The following is a 19,461-nucleotide window of genomic DNA, read 5'->3' on the forward strand; positions in this document are numbered from 1 at the left end:
TGACCCACATGCTCAGTTAACTCCCACCCCACCCCACACATGCGCATGCCCTGCTTTTACCTTCATCCTATTTCAACATATTTGTATTCTAGAACCTCTCTGTGCCAGGAAGACACTGGAGAGAGAGTAGTGGCAAGACCAGTCTGTCCTCAGCAGGTCACAGCCCAATGACAGAGGCACACACAAACAATGAAAGCATGGGGTTTGCAGCCAGACAGGGCTGCAACAGGCTGTTCATTCTCCAGTAAAGACTCGCTGGTGACCTCAGGCCTGTAGGCCTGTTACCCTCCTTGAGCCTCAGAGTCCTCATCTGGTAAATGCAATAATAACGGTACCCACCTGGTGAGTTTGTTCTGAGGATTAAATGAATTGACGAAAGTGAAGTCGATAGAACAGGGCTTAACACACAGAGCCAAAGAAGTATAAGCGATGGTAGATGGAAATTAAATATGATGTTTGTGGGGCACCAGGGTGGCTCAGTTGGTTGAGCATCCGACTTCGGCTCAGGTCATGATCTCAAGGTTCATGAGTTTGAGTCCTGCATGGGGTTCTGTACTGACAGCTCAGAGCCTGGAGCCTGCTTCAGATTCTGTGTCTCCCTCTCTCTCTGCCCCTCCCCTGCTCACACTTTCTCTCTCTCTCTCTCTCAAAAATAAATAAACTTTTAAAAATAATTTAAAAAATGATGTTTGTAAGGGGCATGGCACCAGGCTCGCCACCAGAGTGGCTGTCTTTGCCAGAGAGAAACAGACAAGGTCGGTGCGGCATCGGGAGGGTATTCTGGGCAGGGGAGAGTGTGGTGGTTGAGGGGGGCTTCACTGAGGAGGTGATCCTTGAGCTGGATTTAAAGGACTGGGTAGGGAGGGGCCCTGGACCAAGGGTTCAGCTAATAGAAAGGTGAAGAGACAGGAATCTTGATAAGACATTCAGAGAAATGCAAATCATTGACAAATCCTTCAAAGCCCCATCATAAACATGCCTACACATGTGCATGCAGACACACACACACACACACACACACACACACACACCCACACACCCCTCCTAAGCGGGCCCACAGCTTAAGGAGTGACATTTGCAGAACTAGTCCAGGTTTGGACAAGAGGCTTGCTTTGGCAAGGAAGGCTGCCGCACCTGATGCTTTTCCTCCAGAAGCTAGGTGCGCCCCGTGGACCTGGCATCTTTCACATCCAGGCCCAAGGCAGGATATGTTCCCAGGTGCCTGTCCACCCAGCTTTCCTGAGCCCACAGGAATGAGCCTTACTGACCAAATGATGGGGAGCCAGGAGCCTGCCTTGGGGCCCCCAGGCCCAGCCAAGATGGGGCTCCTCAGAGAGTGGCATATCTGAAGATGATTCCAGAAAGGCCCCTGGAGCCAGAAGTTTCTGGCCTGGTCCTGGAGGCCCCGGGTCAGAGCCTGGCCCGAGCCTCAGGCCTGGGTGAGGGTTGAACTGCAAGAGCAGCCCTCCTACCCCATTCTGCCCTGGTAGCTCTCCTCCCCAGCCCTGATGGCTATCTCTTTGGTTCAGTGTAGACTCTAGGAGACATCGAACATGTCCCGGCCGAGCAGCAGAGCCATTTACCGTAAGCTCCCCCACCGGTCCCCTCTCCCCTTCCCCCCGCCCCAACCCACTGCCCTCGGGGGTCTCCCTCCCCTCGCTGACTACCCCCTGTAGTTGCATGTCTCCCCTGCCCTGTTCTTGTGTCTCCATCCCCTTGCTTTGCACCCCTGCAGTGCACCGGAAGGAGTACTCACAGAACCTCTCCACAGACCCCACCTGTCTGCAGCACAGGGTGCAGGTGAGTAACCCTGAGGAGCTGCTCTCTGCCCAGGATCTGGCCTGGCTGGAGGCAGAAATATGTGAGGACAGCGGTCCCTGCAAGGACTTGAACAGCCCACTGTCTCAGAGGAGAAATGTCTGGACTTGAGTTCCCAGGGCAGACACAAGCTACTTGGAGGCTGGCACGGAGGCTCTGGCCCCGCCTGGCCGGACAACACTGGCGCTGTGAAATCTGGTTGCCCGAAGGCCTGTCAACACCGCAGGGAGAGCACGGGCTGGAAGGACGTGGTGGGGAGGAGCATATACCTGACCAGGCTGAAGTATCTGGGGTAGAAACAGCCCCTGGGCAGTGGCAAATTTAGGCTCTCTGGGAGAACAAGCAGAGAGGGGCACAGGGGCGGTGGTCTGGAGGCTCACAAGGCAGAAGAGGTGGGGCTCCCTCAGCCAGCTGGGCTGGGGCCAGGAGTCCTGGGCTTCATGGCAGAGGTGGGGGCTGGGAACGGGCTCCATTTAGGCCTGGCAGGTGAGAGCAAGAGGAGACATGTCCAGGATGCCAGGCGTTTGCTCATGAGGTCAGGGACCCCTGAACATGCAGGCAGCGTGAACTCATGGAGAGGCACTGGGGACTGGGCAGAGAGCAGGGCAGGGGGATCAGGCAGACAGCCACCCCCCAACAAGGGCCTGGGGGCAAGGACAAGGGGTGGCATTTGGATGGAAGAAGGCAGAGGTCTCCTCGAGGAAGGAGAATAATGGCAAAAACGTGATCAGAGCAGCCGTGGGCAAGGCTCTGAGTGGAGACAGATGACTATGGACCTTACCGGGCAAGAATCAGGGAGGGGGCTCCCATCCCTGGGAAGGGATGGACTAGCAGAGGTGGGAAAAGCATTCTGGGTACAGGGAACAGCATGAGAAATGTCAGAGAGGCAGGAATGCTAGGTCAGTGAAGAGAAGGACCAGGCTACGATGGTGGATTCCCAACTGGGGCCAAGGAAGGCAGGGACGGAATCTGAAGGTCCTATATTCCACTCAGAGGAATGCAGACTTTATTTGTTGGCTCTTTGGAACCCATATCTACCACCATCCAGCCCCTTCAACTGGCCTGGACTGTTAATGGTCATGACTGTCCTTCCTCCAGACTCTGAAACGCTTTCATGCAGCTCATCAGACCCTGACTTGGGGGCCCTATCCTAGCCCAACCTAGCCCTCCCACTGACCCTTGAAGGCTTCTATATGGGGATGGCCTGGGACATCCCTTACAAGGAGGGATGTCTTCCTCCTCTGCTGCCTTTCCACCACCCCACCCCTGCCTACTACGACCTGTGAGCCCCCTCTCCAAACCTCTTTTCCCCCTCAGCACCTGATGACATGTAAGCTGGGGACTCAGAAAGTCCAAGAGCCCAAGGATGCCCTGAAGAAACTGCAGGAGGTGGATGCTCAGGGCCGGGTGTGGAGTCAGGACTTGTTCCTGCAGGTCAGAGATGGCTGGCTCCAGCTGCTGGACATTGAGACAAAGGTCAGCCCTCCCACTGTCCTCTGCAATGGGTCATAGCTACCATAGATTGTAGAAAAGCAAGCACCAGGCACGGACTTCACCCTTCCGTGCCCCAAAAAGCAGCCAACTGTCCCCATATACAATACACACCCAGGCCTAGGAGGAGATGGGGGACAGAGGCACAGGGGTCAGGGAAGACGACACACCTGCCCCAGGCCACTAGGAGAGCTGAGGCAACCCAGGTTAGGAGTTTCCAGGAGCCACCATGGCTCTCAGGGGCCTCACAGCCCAACTCTCTGTCTGGCCCAGGAGGAGCTGGACTCTTACTGCCTGGACAGCATCCAGGCCATGGATGTGGCGCTCAACACTTGCTCCTTCAACTCCGTCCTGTCCATCACAGTACGGGAGTCGGGCTTGCCAGGCACCAGCACTCTGCTCTTCCAGTGCCAGGAAGTGGGGGTGAGTGACCAGGGGTAGGATTGGGGAGAGAGTGGGTATAGGGTCCATTGACCATCACTCTCCCCCTGACACTCCCCACACACATACATAGCTTGCCTGACTGCTGCTTCCTCCAGGCAGAGCAACTGAGGACCAGCCTGCAGAAGGCCCTGGAGGACGACCAACAGCAAAAGTAGGCAGTCTCTGCCCCGGTCCCCATCAGGACCTCAGGACTTGGGCCTGGGAGGGCCAGGCCCCGGCCCCACATCTGGGGGAGCCCAGAGGCCTGTGGCCCAACCAACCTGGGCCTGGAACTGGGAAGGGACCAGGCTGGGACTTGCCAATAGGCATAGGGCAGAGGCTAAGGCCAGGACCAGGGAACACTGAAGACTGTCCCTGGAGACTGACATGGGACCGAGAGGACCTGGAGGGCAGGCAGATGAGGCAGGGTGGAGTCCTGATGGAGACCAGGGAGCAGGGCAGGTGGGGCTCCTGGAGAGAGGTGGTAAAACCCCTCAGTCCTGGGGCAGAAATATAAACAGAGCCTCTGTCCCAAGAACCCCATCAAAACTGTGTCCCCATCATGTGCTCACCAGACCCCAGTCTGGAGCCCCAGGCCAAAACAGATGGAGGGGGCCTCCTCCGGAAAGACCGTTCCCTAAGGAGCAGTTACCCCCTCCGGAGCAAGGGCCCTCTCCAGAACAGCCCTACTGGATGACCCCAGAGCACAGTAAGTCTGGGGCATGAGGGCAGATGGAAAGGAAGGTTTGGAACAAAGATCAAAGAGCCTCTGGGCCATGGTCCCCTTATATTGCAGACATGCCACCATCCCCAAGGTCCCTGCCACGCCACTCCAGTGCCCGAGAACCAAGCACCTTCACTCTGCCTCCTCCAAGCCAGTCCCCATCCCCTGAGAACCCAGAGAGGGATGAGGTAATTATAGATTGTCTTGGGTTTGCTGAGGCTTTCTGGGCCTGGCCCAAAGGAAGACATCAACCCTTCCCCTGCGCCCAGGAGGCCAGGTGCCAGGATGGCCAAGGAAGGGCTAGGGCTGAGGAGGGATAGGGAGGTTTGGTCGGACCCTGGACTGGGCCTCAGGCTTCTGTTGGAGGTGGGGAGGGGGTGGGAGCAGGGTTGGGCGTTCCAGGATGGGCCCAACTGCCCATTCAAGGGCATGGGTTGTTTGGGGTCCAGGAGATACTAAGCCACATCCTTGGAGACATCGAGCTGTTTGTGAGAATGCTGAAGGAGGCCCAGGCAAAGAACAGGCATAAGAAGAAGAGACTGGGGAAGAAAAAGGGCAAGGATCAGTGGGGTGAGTGCTGAGGGCTGGGGGAGAAGGGTGGGGGTGTGGTCCTGGGATCATCTACAACCCACCACCCTTTCCCCCATCCCCTTTAGGGATGACACAGGCACAGTACATTGACTGCTTCCAGAAAGTCAAGTACAGCTTCAACCTCCTGGTATGTGGCTCCTCACAAGTTCCACAGCCCTCCCCTTGCCCCATGCCAGCAGCGCCCTCCTCTCTGGTCTTGTAGATGCCCCAAATCCTTTCCTTCTCTAACTTCACCCCTTAGAACCTCCCCCTCCTCCTCATGGGACTCCTTTGGAGCGTGCCAGGCTCCCAACCGAAGCTCTGAACAATTATGGGGCCCTGTGGTCCTGGTAAAGGTAGGGAAGGATGACGGGTAGTAGCACATAACGCCCTGTGTCCCCAGGGGAAGCTGGCCATCTGGCTGCCGGAGAAGAATGCCCCTGAGTTCGTGCACATCCTCTTCCAACTTCTACACTTCGTGAGTTTGGGGATGATAGGGTGATAAAGAGAGACAGCCTCCATTAAGATGGAGCAGAGGCCACGGTGGAAGGCAGGGGGGCAGAGGGAGGCTGTGGGGTCTGCACCTTGCCCACCACAATACAACCTCTTCATTGGTTCCAAGATACCATCCCGGCTGTGTGCAGAACCCCTCAACAAACTAGATGGGCTGGGGTCGGAGCCGGGGGCACCAGGGATCCAAGAGACACAGGAAAGAGCAGGAGGCCTGAGGCTACGCAGCACTGCAAGGGTGGGAAGCCAGGGATTCCAGGCCCTTCCACTCCTCCTTAGCCGTGGGGGAGCCTGGGCTTCCTGACACCTTCCATTTCTCCCCTAGGTCCTGGCCCAGTGCTCGGAGCCCGGCCTGGCCACCCGAGTGATTTCACCCCTCCTCACCCCGATTCAGTTCAGGCCTGGTCCTCACTCACCGGCTGGTAGTCCAGGCCACACCCAGACCCTTCCAGAAGTCACTCTCATGTGGGCTTAGGCAGGACTGCAGCAGGTCGATGGCTTTGGGGGTGAGGAGCATGGGGGCATCAGGCACGACACTGGAGATGGCAGGCTCTACATTGTCACAAACCAGAAATATCCCAAAACAAATTCAGGGGGGACCCAACATGGAGTTCCCAACTTTTTATTAGACTAACTATAAACAATTAAAAAAACCCAAAACCTACCACTCACCGTCACCCACCACTGAAGGAGAAAAGAACAATGCTTCCCAAGAAAGCAGAGCTGGCAAACTTCTATTATCTTAGGGTGCCTGGGTTCAGTCAGTTAAGTGTCCCACTTTGGCTCAGGTCATGATCCCGAGGTTCGTGGGTTCAAGCTTCATGTCGGGGTCCACACTGGAGCCTGCTTTGGATCCTCTGTCTCCTTCTCTCTCTGCCCCTCCCCCTGCCCCACTCACGCTCACTCTCTCAAAAATAAACATTAGAAAAAAACTTCAGGGGCACCCGGGTGGCTCAGTTGGTTAAGCGTCTGACTTCAGCTCAGGTCATGATCTCACAGTCTGTGAGTTTGAGCCCCGAGTCAGGCTCTGTGCTGACAGCTCAGAGCCTGGCGCCTACTTTGGATTCTGTGTCTCCCTCTCTCTCCGCTCTCCTCAACTCACGCTCTCTCTCTCTCTTTCACTCTCTCAAAAACAAACATTAAAAAAAAAAAAAAAACTTGTAAAAAAAAAAACACCTCAAAAATTAACAACATAATAAAGTAAAATATTTTCTCATTTTTGCCAAGGACAAAGTGGAAACTGTCTCCATCCAGCCAGAACTTAAGAATTACTGACATAAGAGATGCAAATGTAACATCAATAGGCCTGGCAACCAACAGGCCAAGGGGGTGAGAGAGAAAGAGAGATTCCACACTGGTATTACTGTGAGATGGGCAGTGAGCTAATCAGGCCACGGCAATGAGAGAGCCATGGGGAGTGAGCGGGAGGTGAAACCAGCTGGGATACGCTGAGCTGAGGCGTCAGTGAAACATTCACCAGACACAGGGTGGCCCGGTCCTCAAGAGAGAGGTCCCAGCTGGCTTGTGGGTTTAAGTCAGCACAGAAGTGACAGCTGGAGCCCTCTAGAGACCAGCACTCCAGAGGGAGCCCAGGGAGCTCCCTTAAATCAGTGAGGCCTGCCAGAGCCCATGAGAGAAAAAGAGACACTTCCATGTGTTGGTGGCCAAAGAGGTCAAGGAGGCAAAGAGAAATGCCAAGGAGTTAAAAGGAGAAACAAAAGAGCAGAGGCATGAAAACCAAGAGAGAAGAGGGTTTGAGAAAGAGAGAGAGGCGTCAACCAGGAAACGAGCCAGCTGTGCTAGTGAGTCTCTTGCCAAATGTGGAGGGTTCTTTTCATTTCAGCCTCATTAGAAGAATTTTTTGTCCAGTCCATCTAAAGACATGAATTATGGCCCAATGTAACTTATTTACCTTATTGTGGTAGAATATGCATTAGATAAAATTTACCATTTTAAAGTGGATGACTTGATAGCTTTAGGTACCTTCTCAGTGTTGTGCAACCATCACCACTATCCATTTCCAGAACTCTCCCATCACGCCAAACAACTCTGTACCTGTTCCTCCCTCTCCCCAGCACCTGGTAACTTTTATTCTCCTTTCTGTCTCTGTTTCATTTTTAAATATAAAGTGAAGTCAAATGTGCCCTAAAATGTTCTCCAATTTCTTAAAATGACCACAAATCAGTGAATGAGTGAAGTGAAAAACAAGCACAAAAAAGAGACTAACCAAAAGGATGTAAAAACCCTCAGAAGAGTTGAGTTTGGACAAATTATATTTAGGTGACTTGATTTTAGGCAAACTGACCAGAAGTTATAAATAACACTAAATGGGGTGGTAATCTGGAAGGAGGGAGACCACACAAGGCCAGTATTGGGCAGGGCATAAAGAAAATGTGGGCAGGGCATAAAGACACATTCTTAGAAAAGAGAAGGTCATAGAATGACTGCCAAAAAGGAGTATTAGCAGGGTCAAGGGAAGACTTGAGCATGTTTTTAGGGTAAAGAAAAGGAACCAACTAAAAAGATTCATAAGAGGAAATGGGGGCGCCTGGGTGGCTCGGTCTGTTAAGTGTCCGACTTCGGCTCAGGTCCTGATCTCACAGCTCATGGGTTCGGGCCCCACATCAGGCTCTGTACTGATAGTGTGGAGCCTGCTTGAGATTCTCTCTGTCCCTCGCTCTGTGCTCCTCCCCCACTCTCTCTCTCTCTCTCTCTCTCTCTCTCTCTCTCTCAAAATAAATAAACATTAAAAAAAGATTCAGAAGAGGGAATGATTTATTTGTTCCCACTGAGTAGATATTTATGAGCTCTTTCCAATGTGCTGCCCACTGTACTCAGGATAGAGCTCTCAAGGAGCTCCCTGGAGTAAGAAACACAGGCACGTGGGACGTGTGTGTAACACAGTGGGAGAGGAGCAGTAACCCAGGCTATTCCAAGAGGAAATGATCACTTCTGCCCCTATGAGGAAGGGAGGGAACTTCCGCAAGCTGAGTGGGGATTCCCCGGGACAGGCAGGTGGAGAAGACTCTTAGCAGCGCGAGCCTGCCCTTCCTGCAGTGGGTGCGGGGGTGGGGGTGGGGGTGGGGTGGCAGGGGGCTGGGAGGCAAGTAGCAGCCCCCACCCTACATTAACCACAGCAGCTCCTGTGACTGCAAGGTGAAGTCCCACACACTAGTTAGCTGAACAGAAAGAGATCTGATGCCAAGAAATGAAAAACAGGTCAGAAAAACACTGCCTGAGGCCCTGAGGGGGTCTTCCAGCCCTAACAGTCTTCAGTTCCACCCCTTTGATCCACATCCCAAGTCAATGCCATAAAGTGCCTAGTGTGTTCTTCTGGAGTTGATGTATCTGCACTTCACAGGCAGAGGTGAGGCTGGCCTACAGATACTCACACAGTGGGATGCGTTCAGCTTAACTGTGTGCCCCTGTGTGGGTGTCTGGGGCCTTTCATCTGTGCACATGGACCATGACCTCCCTTACCTAGAAGATCCGGCCATCCCCTCCCTCTCCACATCCAACAGCCTGGCACGGAGTGGACTCAGCATTGTTCTCTCCCCAGGGCCAACTGGACAGGCAGTGAACCCCTGCCTTATCAACCCACATTCTGTGATGGTTGGCAGCTTCCAGAACACTCCAACCAGGTAAGGGGAGCTTAGCAAAGAGTCCTGCTCAAAGCCCTGATCTCTGGCTACTTTCTGCCCATTCGGTCCAAACCACAGTCACATGACAACTAAGTGGTAGGTGGGGCCACGTGGGTACCCAGATCTGTGTGGTGGACAGGCAGGGGAGCGGATATGGGACAGGTTTGTGTGTGAGTGGGTCTGTGGTCTGATACCCCAGCTCCCCACCGCCATGTTGGCTGACTGCCTGCTCCTGCTCTCTCTGTTCTTTCCCTACAGGCCCCCTCAGGATACCAGGACTCTACTTCCCTCCGGTATGCCCTGGACTTAGTCAGGACTGTATGATTCTGGGGAGGGAGGGATGGGACTGACCCTGTGGACCTGTGGATTCTACATCTCAGAGACCGTCTTGGCTCTCTTTTAGCCAGACATGCGTGTGTACAGCACATCCCTCCCCTACCTCGGGTGAAAAAGCAGTTTTTTTACCTTCCCAGACTCCAATCCTTCTCATGATACTGTCCACACATGCCTCTGATTTCCCAGAGCTCAGAGATAAAGCGCTCAGAGGAGAGCTCAGACATAGAAAAGTCCACTCCTAGAAGAGTCTTCAGAAATCAGAGACATTTCAGACCCCTCCTGCCTGCAGAAGCCCCCACCCTAAGCCCCACCTTACACTGACTGGCCACTACACCTCTGTGGCAGCCGAAAAGTCACCACCAGACTCCAGGCAGGAGATATCTGGGTCTCTGGGGCTGGGACAGGGACTCAGTCTCTGAGGCTCCATTCTCCAGCCATCCTGACTCTGCGTGTGGTTGGGGGGGGAAGCCCCGCGTTAGGGAGCACCTACTTTGCTCAAGAGGAGATACACCACCATGGCCCTCAGCCCGGGGACCCCAACCATGTGCCCTCCAGCCCCAGACTTGCCAAGCCAGCCCTGAAAATGCAAGTTCTCTATGAGTTTGAAGCTAGGAACCCACAGGAACTGACTGTGGCCCAGGGAGAGGTGCTGGAGGTGAGACACGGGCTTGAGCCTAGAAAAGAAGATGGTGGTTGGTGGGAGCCATAGGGGTTGGTGGTCCAGGTGTGGGGCTGCTGGGGCGGGTGGCCTAGATAGGGAGAAGGAGGGTGAGGAAGGGCAGGAAGGAAGAAACCTTTGTGGGGGTGTGGGGGTGGACAGAAGCTCGGGTGACTGAGGAGTTAGGGGTGATTCTTGGCAGGTTCTGGACCAGAGCAAGCGGTGGTGGCTGGTGAAGAATGAGAAGGGACAGAGTGGCTACATTCCCAGCAACATCCTAGAGCCTCAACAGTCGGGGTCCCAGAGCCAGCCGCCTTCTCGGGTACTACCCAACCTAGACTATCCAGATGCTCTAAGTCAGAGGTGGGGGGCAGGAAGGATTCAATGACAAGCGGAGGAGATAGCCCTGGTGTGATTTAATCAGTAGTGTCGCAGGTTTCTTGTGTGCCAAGTTTATCATGGGGCCAGAGCAGAGATCAAGCCTTGTCCCCACCAGACAAGCAAACCATGAAACGGGATGAGTGATCCAATAGGAGTCAAGAGAAGGGGCCCAGATGATGGGGTTTGTGGGTAGAAATGAGACGAGACGGCCTCTCATCTCATCTCCCCTGATTCTAGGCTCCAATGCTTCGACTTAGCTCAACGCCTGAGGAAGTCACAGCCTGGCTGCAGGCAGAGAACTTCTCCACCATGTAAGTGCCTAGCCCCACAGGGTGTGTTGGGAGAACCTTCGTAAAGGACTCAGATAATAACCAAGGAAGCCTGGAGACCCAGAATATACATGGCACAGTGCTACCTCTGCTGAGTTAAAGAGAGCAGAAGAACGGGCGTGCCCATGCCCTTCTAGAGCACTGAGTGAGGAGCCTCCGCCTTGGGGAAGGCAGCAGGACCAGAGGGAACTCAGGAAGAAACTCAGCCGCCAGCCACCCCTTCCCACCACAAAATTCTCTTCCAGGGCATTTCTCTGTTCAAACCCAGGAGTTCTGACACTGGTTTAAGCCGACATGGGTATCTTACTCCTTCACCTCCAGGCACCCTGCTCCATGAGTCCTCCTGTAACCCCAGCCTCCAAGCCCACACAGCTCCTCATACGATACTCCAAAATATACCAAGCCCCAAGTACTCGGGCCCGAGTCCTCCTGCTCTACCAATGACAGCTTCTGCTGTTCTTGTTCCCAGCACGGTGAGGAGCCTCAGGTTCCTGAGAGGAAACCAGCTGCTTCACATGAGACCTGGGGAGCTTCAGATGCTGTGTCCACAGGAGGCCCCACGAGTCCTGGCGCGGTTGGAAGCTGTTAAAAGGATGCTGGGGGTGAGGACAGCCGGGGGCCCTGACCCCCGCGGGAAATGCGGGATGCTCCCTGGGTGGGAACGAGAGTGCCAGGTGGACAAGCCTGCGGGCCCAGCCCCGGGCTGGAACTGAGTGTGGCAGGTACCGGGCGCAGGGGATATTCACCCAGAGGCTCGACTCCACCCGCTCAGGCATGCCGCGAGGCTCCAAGCCGGTTGATGGCATGAGCTCTGGGGGTCCCTCACCTGGCAGTGTCCTCACCTCGGTTGTTTCCTGTCCTCAGATGAGCCATTAGGCACCAACCCAAACACCTCTAAGACCAAGACCCTCCCACAAGCAAGATGGCAGAACTGATTCTTTGCGGAGCCCTGAGAAATCCACTCTGAGGTCTCCAGTTTGCAGTGAACCCCACACCCCAGCTCACACAGCAAAGAGGATGAGCAAGCCCGGAGGTTGAGACAAACGGTTCCCCTTCTCGCTGTGTTGAGGGACCCCCCTCTCCCCCAGTTACCACCTATTTATTGTATCTCTTTCCTAAGCCTGGAGCACTAATGCCAGATTTGTCAGGTCTCCGTTCAGCACCCCCCCGCCCCCGCCAATAAAAGCATCTTTGAGCTTCGTATGTTCCTCCCTGAAGCTTCTTCTGGGCCTGATGGGGGCCCAAGGCAGGGAGGCGGGGAGAGGTGGGACACCGGGCATGAAACAGCAGCAGCCCCACACCATCCCTGGGCCGGACTGTCTGAATTGAGTGAGAATCACACTGCAAACCTGGAGCCGAGAGAATTTGAGAATTATGACCCAAGCTCTCCTTACCCTTTCTAAAACAAACTCCAAAATCAGGAAGGCTATGCTCACCATCTTTACCCTTCTGTGTACACTGCTCCCAGTAGATCCCCAGGCACCCAGGAGAGCTGGGGCACCGCACTGCACAGGAGCAAAGGGCACTCGGGCTGACAGCGGTAGGTTCGGGTCACAGTCGTGGGTGATCCAGAGAAGCACGGCAGTGGTTTCAGGCTCTACTTGGCAACTGCCTCTTTTAATGCGACTGCTGCCCCCTCCTGTTGGGTGAGCCAACCTTGAGCTCCCTGCCCCACTTGCCTCTTTAGTGGCAGAGCACAGGGAACATTGGCCTGGAAGGTGAAAGTCCACCAAATGGCTGTTTGAACTATAGCAACTCACTGCCTGGGTCCCTGTTTTCTCAAAGGTTCAGTAAAGAGTGTGGACTGTTTGTTGGTGGCTTCCAATATTTAGTACACATGGCCTTTTTAAATCTCATAGCTGTCTTGGACTCTTCTCCCTACCTAACAGAGGTTATACTTTTATTGATTTAGTTAACAGTAAGTCTACAAAGATGTGCCTATGGGTCAACAGCCTTGGAGGGTTAAGATGTGCCCTTAAGTCTCTCTTTTGTCTGAGCCCCACATTTTACCCTATTTTTAAAATTTCTATACAGATTCCTAGGGCTCCCCATTAGAGATTCTGTTTCAGTGGGCCTGAGGTGGGCCCAGGAATCTGCACTTTTTAAATGTTTATTTATTTTGAGAGAGAGAGAGTGGGGGAAGGGCAGAGAGAAAGGAGGACAGAGGATCTGAAGCAGACTTTGCTGACAGCCGAGAGCCTATTGTGGGTCATGAACCCACAAACCAGGGGATCACGACCTGAGCTGAAGTTGGACACTTATCCAACTGAGCTGCCCAGGTGCTCCAGATTACCCTATTTCCAGAAGGCCTATGTCAGTCCCTCAAGTTCCTAGCCTCCGAAAATCACCTCTTAGCTGGTAACACTGAATAGGGAAGCAAAAGCTTTCCTTCACAAAAGAGAATACAGGGAGTCTGACTGCCAAGGGCCAAAGTTAACCAGAAAGTTAATTTCTTGGAATGGGCAGAGGGAGATATTAAACCATGGCCCTCTGGGGCTTCATAGAGCTGAAGGAATCCTAGATGGAGGGAATGATTTCAGGACCAGGAAAAAAAAAGGTGTTTTAGCACAGGGTTCCCCAGATGTCCCAGCAAAGACTGAGGTGAGGTGAGGGGCTGTTTGGACACCCAAGCACAGGGGGACCGGCACAAGTCTCGCCAGTAGGCAGACCTAGGTGTGAATCCCAGGCCCCCCATGAGAACTTAGGCTTAGAAAGGCAACTTAACCTCTCCAAGCATTATCTTCTATAAAATGGGCATAAAACCTATTTCACAAAATTGTTGTGAAGCTTTCATTGGAATAAATTAGCCAACCTGTATGAAATATCTAGACTCTTGCCTGGCATATCATAGGTGTTCAAACCATGTTCGTTAGGTCAGGTTAATTTGTGACTGGCCTTTTGTGACCTTGGAAGAGGAATCCAGGCATGTTAACTCATGTGTCCCTATGTGTTTGCACTTCTTTCCCTCTTCCTTTTAGTGATGTGTCCTTACAAAAGCCCCAACCTTGGGGCACCTGTGTGGCTCAATCGATTGAGAGTCTGACTCTTGATTTTGGCTCAGATCCTGATCTCATGGTTTGTGAGTTCGAGCCCCACATCAGGCTCTGTGCTGACAGTGTGGAGCCTGCTTGGGATTCTCTCTCTCTGCCCCTCCCCCACTCGTGTGTGTGTGTGTGTGTGTGTGTGTGTGTGTGTGTGCGCGCGCACACACACACTCTCTTTCTCTCAAAAAAAAAAAAAAGTCCCAATGTTGGTTCAGCAAACTAAGGGAGACATGTGATTTCCTACACCCACATTAGGGGGCTGGGGCTCAGTGTCCTGAGAGGCCATGGCCAGAAACCTTCCAAGTAGCTGCCTCCCCACCACCCTCCACAATAGCAATTCCCTGGTGGCCAGAGTCTCAGTCGCTCTGTGGGCGAAAAATGAACAAGCCTTTTATAATTGAAAAAAAAAAAAGGAAGACGGTTTCATTGCAGCCTAAGTGAGGAGCACAGCTGCCTGGGACACACAATCTTCCCAAAGAAGAGAGTGCCCCATGAGAAGGAATGTTTAATACAGGGTTATATATAGTTTTACTGTTACATCAAGAGTTACAAATCATCATGATGAAGCACATTGCAGAAAATCACAAACTTTATCTTAATGCTTTTAGTATGTGCAAGGTTGCAGGCTTCTGAAGTATGGGAACAGAACTTAGGGAGATTTTTACCCTTTAGTTTGACATATTTCAGGCTATTTGCTAACAAAGCAGACATACAATGTGTGCTCGGGGCAGACAGAGCCCATGCTTTGAAGTTTGGTGAAGTCATTCTGACCTTGGTAAAAGTAGAGCTTCCCTGGGAGCCTAGGAGCAGGGCCCCAAACATTGTAAGTTGAAAATTTCCTTTACTACTTCCCCTTTTGATCAATATTCTTTCCTCCGAAAGCATTGATGATCAACCTAATTTCCAGGGTGCCTGGCTGGTCTACCCTGGGTCCATCAAGTCTCTCGTCGCTAGGTGTGAATATATATGTAGTTTTTACGTACAATTCTTCATGGGGAGGAATCTATTGTAACATAAATAATGGGAAACTTAAAAGTGATATATGTTCTCTATTAGGTCTAAATAATAAGCAAACATACTACATGTGCTTGGCTTAGATTGTCTAGTTTTACAGTTGATATAACAGTTATAACAAAGATATGTGGACAGTAAAAGAATTCCAATAAGTAGAATCTGAAGAAACCAATGTCATGTTGGAACAGACTTAGAAGAAAAAATCCAAAGAATCCTTTACATGCATTTTGATAAAAGGGTAGGAAAATTTATGAGTATTTATGAGGAAAGATAAAGCATGTGCAAGAAGCAAACATAACATATATTCCCACGTTTCTTTGGAATGGTGACTTAACCTCAGAAGAAGGCAAAATTCAGTCCCTGACATCAGGTTTTCGTAGGGTAAAGAAAAGGGGCTACGGGCATGCTCCGAGAGCTTGTATAACTTGGATGGGGTCTTAGGCTCATTGTCTCCAGTAAGGAACGCAAGGCCTTGCTGGTTCATAGGCTGAAACCATATCAATTGACCTTGAGTCCAGGCTTCTGCAGAGAAAGCTAGTGAGTTTGTTAGTGGGGTCTGAAAGACATAATAGGTGATTAAGGGGAAACAGTTGTCTGAAAAACAAGTTTTAAATTTTTTGTTAGTTTTAACTTCATTAACCCTATGGGGCACAGTTTCAATTCTAGAGTTATGATCATTCCTTAATCTTGAAGAATTACAACAATAACCATTTTGTCCACGTCTTTATTTCTTTTAGGTGAGGTAGGTTTGGGGTAAAGAGCAGTTTTTACGAATCTTAGCTCTAACATGCCTATGTGCTAGGCTAAGCAGAAGTTTTTAATTTAAAGGTCAGAGCAACAGGGGAAATAGAAGCAACATGAGTCAGACATGCTAAGGTTTTTTTTTCCTGTTATAATTTCCCATTGTCAATCCTTCATTCCATTTCTATGGAACCTCTGTGGAGGTCCATCCTCCATAACTGCTTCAAGCCAAATTAGGACGCAGTAGGGTCTTTGCAATGGAAGGAACTGATGTGTGCAGGACTCAATTTTTGGTCCCTTGTGCTAATGGAGGAGAACTATCTGAGAATTTGGATATATTCCCACATAGTTTAGTACTATATGACATCATTAATTTTATCCCCAAGTATATTTTAAAGAAAAGTAGCAGTATAGTTAAACCCATCATTCCCTCTAAAATTGATCTATATCAACGGGTATCCAAGGGAATAAATCAGTAAACCAGCCCCAGCCACCTTGGAAAGGGAAGTGCAGTGGTCAAGGGCTTCTTATAGCCAAGTGGCTTGCTGCCCGATTTTACCTATATGGATTTTTATTTCCCAAGAGGGGCTCATACAGGTGCAGCAAGTGATGTTAGCCATCATATAGACTCTGCCTTAGCAAGCAATCAAGCAATCAATAAGAGGCATTTTTATGGAAACAAAAGAAAAACACAGGTTAATGGTTGGAGCAAATTATAAACCTAGTGTCTGAGTCTCAAGTGCTACCAGTGAGATTTTCAGATGTCAGGCTGGAAGCATCCTCAGACGGAGCGGAAATCGGGCAGCAAAAACTAGATGGGTTTTTCTGAATCGTAATTCAAATGTCTCTGGTGATCCCAGGCACAAAGATAGTCTACACACGAGTTTTGTGGCAATTTCTCTGAAGCTGACCTCAAGTTGTCTAGCATCTGTTTTTAGGGCTTTAGGGCAAAAGGGCAGTTTTAGTTAAGAGAATGGAAGATTGGAGAACTTAGTTTGGAGAGCCATAGCAAGATATTTGAGGAAACCAGAAGAATTTAGGATCTAGTCTAATTTATAAAAAACAGTATTAAAATCTATTATCTATAAATATGTGTTCTTGAAACATACATTCTTCCTATACTCACCCTCATTCTTTTTTAAAAACATTTTTTTAATGTTTATTTATTTTTGAGAGAGAGAGAGAGAGAATCCAAAGCAGACTCTAGGCTCTGAGCTGTCAGCACAGAACCCAATGTGGGGCTTGAACTCTTGAACTGTGAGATCATGATCTGAGCCAAAGTTGGACGCTTAACGGACTGAGCCACCCAGGCGCCTCTAATCACCCTCATTCTTAAAGATAGCCAAACCAAGACTAATTGGTTTGTAAAACAAGTCCAGTCTTAACAAACTTGGCCTAATTATTTGCATATGCTCAACAAGAACAGTAACTGACCATACAGATTCTTTAAAACTTGCTTTACTGGAACTTTTTATAAGGAGTCTCTAGTTTAAACTTTAAATACCCTCTTGAGACCAGAAGCCAATCTAAATACTTGCCATCAAACTTGCCTGTAACCTCTAGATTTGGGTGAATTCCTCTTCTCAAGGTCCCCAAAATATCCTGAGGTTCTTGGACCTGCCAGGAAGTGACATTCTTTCCTTACAAGTAAGGCTGCTGGGAACTCCACAAGGAAGGGTATCAGGCCAACATTTCCAAGGGGGCTCTATTAGCTTCACAAAGTCAACCTTAATTCCTTAAAACTCTCTGGCCATATCTGATTCTATGCATGTCTTTTTCAAATATGACATTCCAGTCAAAGCCTTGATAATATAACCAATGTTTCTAATGGTGTCCTGTTAAAGGAGAACATATTTTTATTGAATTAATGCAAGTAATTATAATTTCCATGAAAGAAAGTATACTGATTGAGAGTTTCTGAATTTCCGAGGGTTCAGGTAGGGAGAAGAGTTAAATGCCTCAATTTCTTCACAAAGTAATATTTTATCATACTTCTGTAGATCATAGATATCTTAAAAGAAAGGTTCCTCAACCTGAAAGAGCAAACATTAGAGACCCAACAATATTTTAAGTAAGAGTCATTAAAAACTATAACCCTCTTTCTCAATCCATTTATCTCCATGTTATCAACTCTTTTTGAATGCAGCTTTTTCTATTCTAGAAATTTTTATTCAGCCTAGTTTTATGATCTTAAAGGTATATCAAATACTTGTATTTCTCAAAAAGTTCCTTTTATGAGTCTCCTTGAAGATGAAACACATTTGGCAAGAGCATCAGAACAATAACTATAAATGACAAAAGACTAAACATGGACATGGTTAAAAATCTGATATGAGAGTTCATTATAATATAGCCAGCAAGGAAATCTGGTTATTTCTGTGACACACAGCATTTCAAGAATCATAATATCAAGCAATGACCTTACAACAGGACATATTAAAGCTTTAGGAATTTCATATATTTTCTTTTTTTTTAAGTTTATTTATTTATTTGTGGCGGGGGGGGGGGGGGGGGGGGGGGGGGAGGGGAGCACAGGGAAGGGGCAGAGAGAGAGGGAGAGAGAGAGAATCCCAAGGAGGCTCAGCGCTGTCAGCACAGAGCCTGACACGGGGCTTCATCTCACAAACCATGAGATCATGACCTGAACCAAAACCAAGAGTCGGACGTTCAACTGACTGAGCCATCCAGGTGCTCCTCATGTATTTTCTAGAACAGTTATAGCATTTATCCATACCATACAGCCTAAGGCTTATTATTTGTTTCACAATACTTTCTGAGTAACTTAACATACCAAATGAACAAGCTTAATTAGTCAAAAAGACTATTTAGGATTTGAATTTCTGGGAACTTTGTTTAAAAAAAAACTCAGAATGTTTTACAGCTTGTGTCTACATGGGGTCATAGACTGTTACAAAACTTAATATTTAATTACTGTTTAACCAAAGTGGCCATAAGAGATTTTATGGAAGGTTGTATAGCTATCAGCAAAACCTGGCTCCTTTAATATTGAGAAGATTTAGCTTTTTAAAATAACCAAACACCTGATAGAAACAAATATGGAAACCTTGTTTTTCTGGGCAAATAACAAAGAGGAAAAACCTTGTTTATAATTTCTTATCAAGAGCACACCCATAATCCAAGAAATTCTTGTCTTTTTTTTTTTTAACAGAAAGAAAAGCAAATTTTAATTTTATATCAGTGTACTTTAAAAATTCCTTTATTCCTGACCACACATAAATTTTTTTTCAAGGATTCCCATTCCCAAACTTTCTACAACTTTCTTTCTTATTTCGGTTTTGTCCTAAAATTTCCCTCTCTAAATAACCAGTCTCCTTTCAGGACAAAATTATTTTCTCAGATGCTGCTTCTAGGCTTTCAGTCATCTGAAGAAAGCATCATGTGGCCCAAAGGAGAAAGTACCCCTTCTCTTCGGAGCTGAATGGTTCAGTCTCTCATATTTCTAGCCAGAAAATTTATTCAAGCCTTACGTTAATAATATCAGTATAATGCCAAATTAAAACAACCAACCCATCAACTCCCCCCTCTGGGTTATTCCCACCTAGAGAACATTACCAGTAACCTTTGACAGCTTGAATAAAAGTCAGAATCTTCAACTCAAATTGAGGAGGTCTGGATATCAGAACTCACCACATAGATCTGTCACGTGCTGAGAAGTCAGAGGGGCACAAAGGGCCCATGTTGGTACCGAGCACCAAGTTCTCAATGACACCCCGGATGTTGTCAGGTAAGTTGCTCTGATATCCTGCCGACTATGCCAAGA

At 49.5% G+C, this 19,461-nt stretch overlaps 1 protein-coding gene across 1 annotated transcript; it reads left to right on the plus strand.

Annotated features, from left to right (window-relative positions):
• Positions 1 to 2,971: 2,971 nt before the first annotated feature.
• On the plus strand, positions 2,972 to 11,861 carry EPS8L3 (EPS8 like 3). Its single transcript, XM_049618414.1, has 16 exons — positions 2,972 to 3,294; positions 3,583 to 3,732; positions 3,849 to 3,904; positions 4,308 to 4,441; positions 4,529 to 4,644; positions 4,906 to 5,026; positions 5,113 to 5,174; positions 5,430 to 5,504; positions 5,862 to 6,001; positions 9,021 to 9,177; positions 9,436 to 9,470; positions 10,060 to 10,168; positions 10,374 to 10,493; positions 10,790 to 10,863; positions 11,351 to 11,483; positions 11,746 to 11,861. The coding sequence occupies exons 1-16, from the start codon at positions 3,142 to 3,144 to the stop codon at positions 11,755 to 11,757; spliced, it is 1,647 nt and encodes a 548-aa protein (XP_049474371.1). The 5' UTR covers positions 2,972 to 3,141; the 3' UTR covers positions 11,758 to 11,861.
• The last annotated feature ends 7,600 nt before the right edge of the window (positions 11,862 to 19,461 follow it).

The sequence above is a fragment of the Panthera uncia genome, assembly GCF_023721935.1.
Source record: "Panthera uncia isolate 11264 chromosome C1 unlocalized genomic scaffold, Puncia_PCG_1.0 HiC_scaffold_4, whole genome shotgun sequence".
Lineage (NCBI taxonomy): Eukaryota > Metazoa > Chordata > Mammalia > Carnivora > Felidae > Panthera > Panthera uncia.

Excerpts from the sequence above, each read along its gene's own strand:
- EPS8L3 (XM_049618414.1), top strand. The coding sequence starts at position 3,142 with ATGACATGTAAGCTGGGGACTCAGAAAGTCCAAGAGCCCAAGGATGCC. Across the intron at positions 4,442-4,528 it reads CTGGATGACCCCAGAGCACA|ACATGCCACCATCCCCAAGG; the intron begins GTAAGTCTGGGG and ends CTTATATTGCAG. Across the intron at positions 6,002-9,020 it reads CTTCCAGAAGTCACTCTCAT|AAGATCCGGCCATCCCCTCC; the intron begins GTGGGCTTAGGC and ends TCCCTTACCTAG.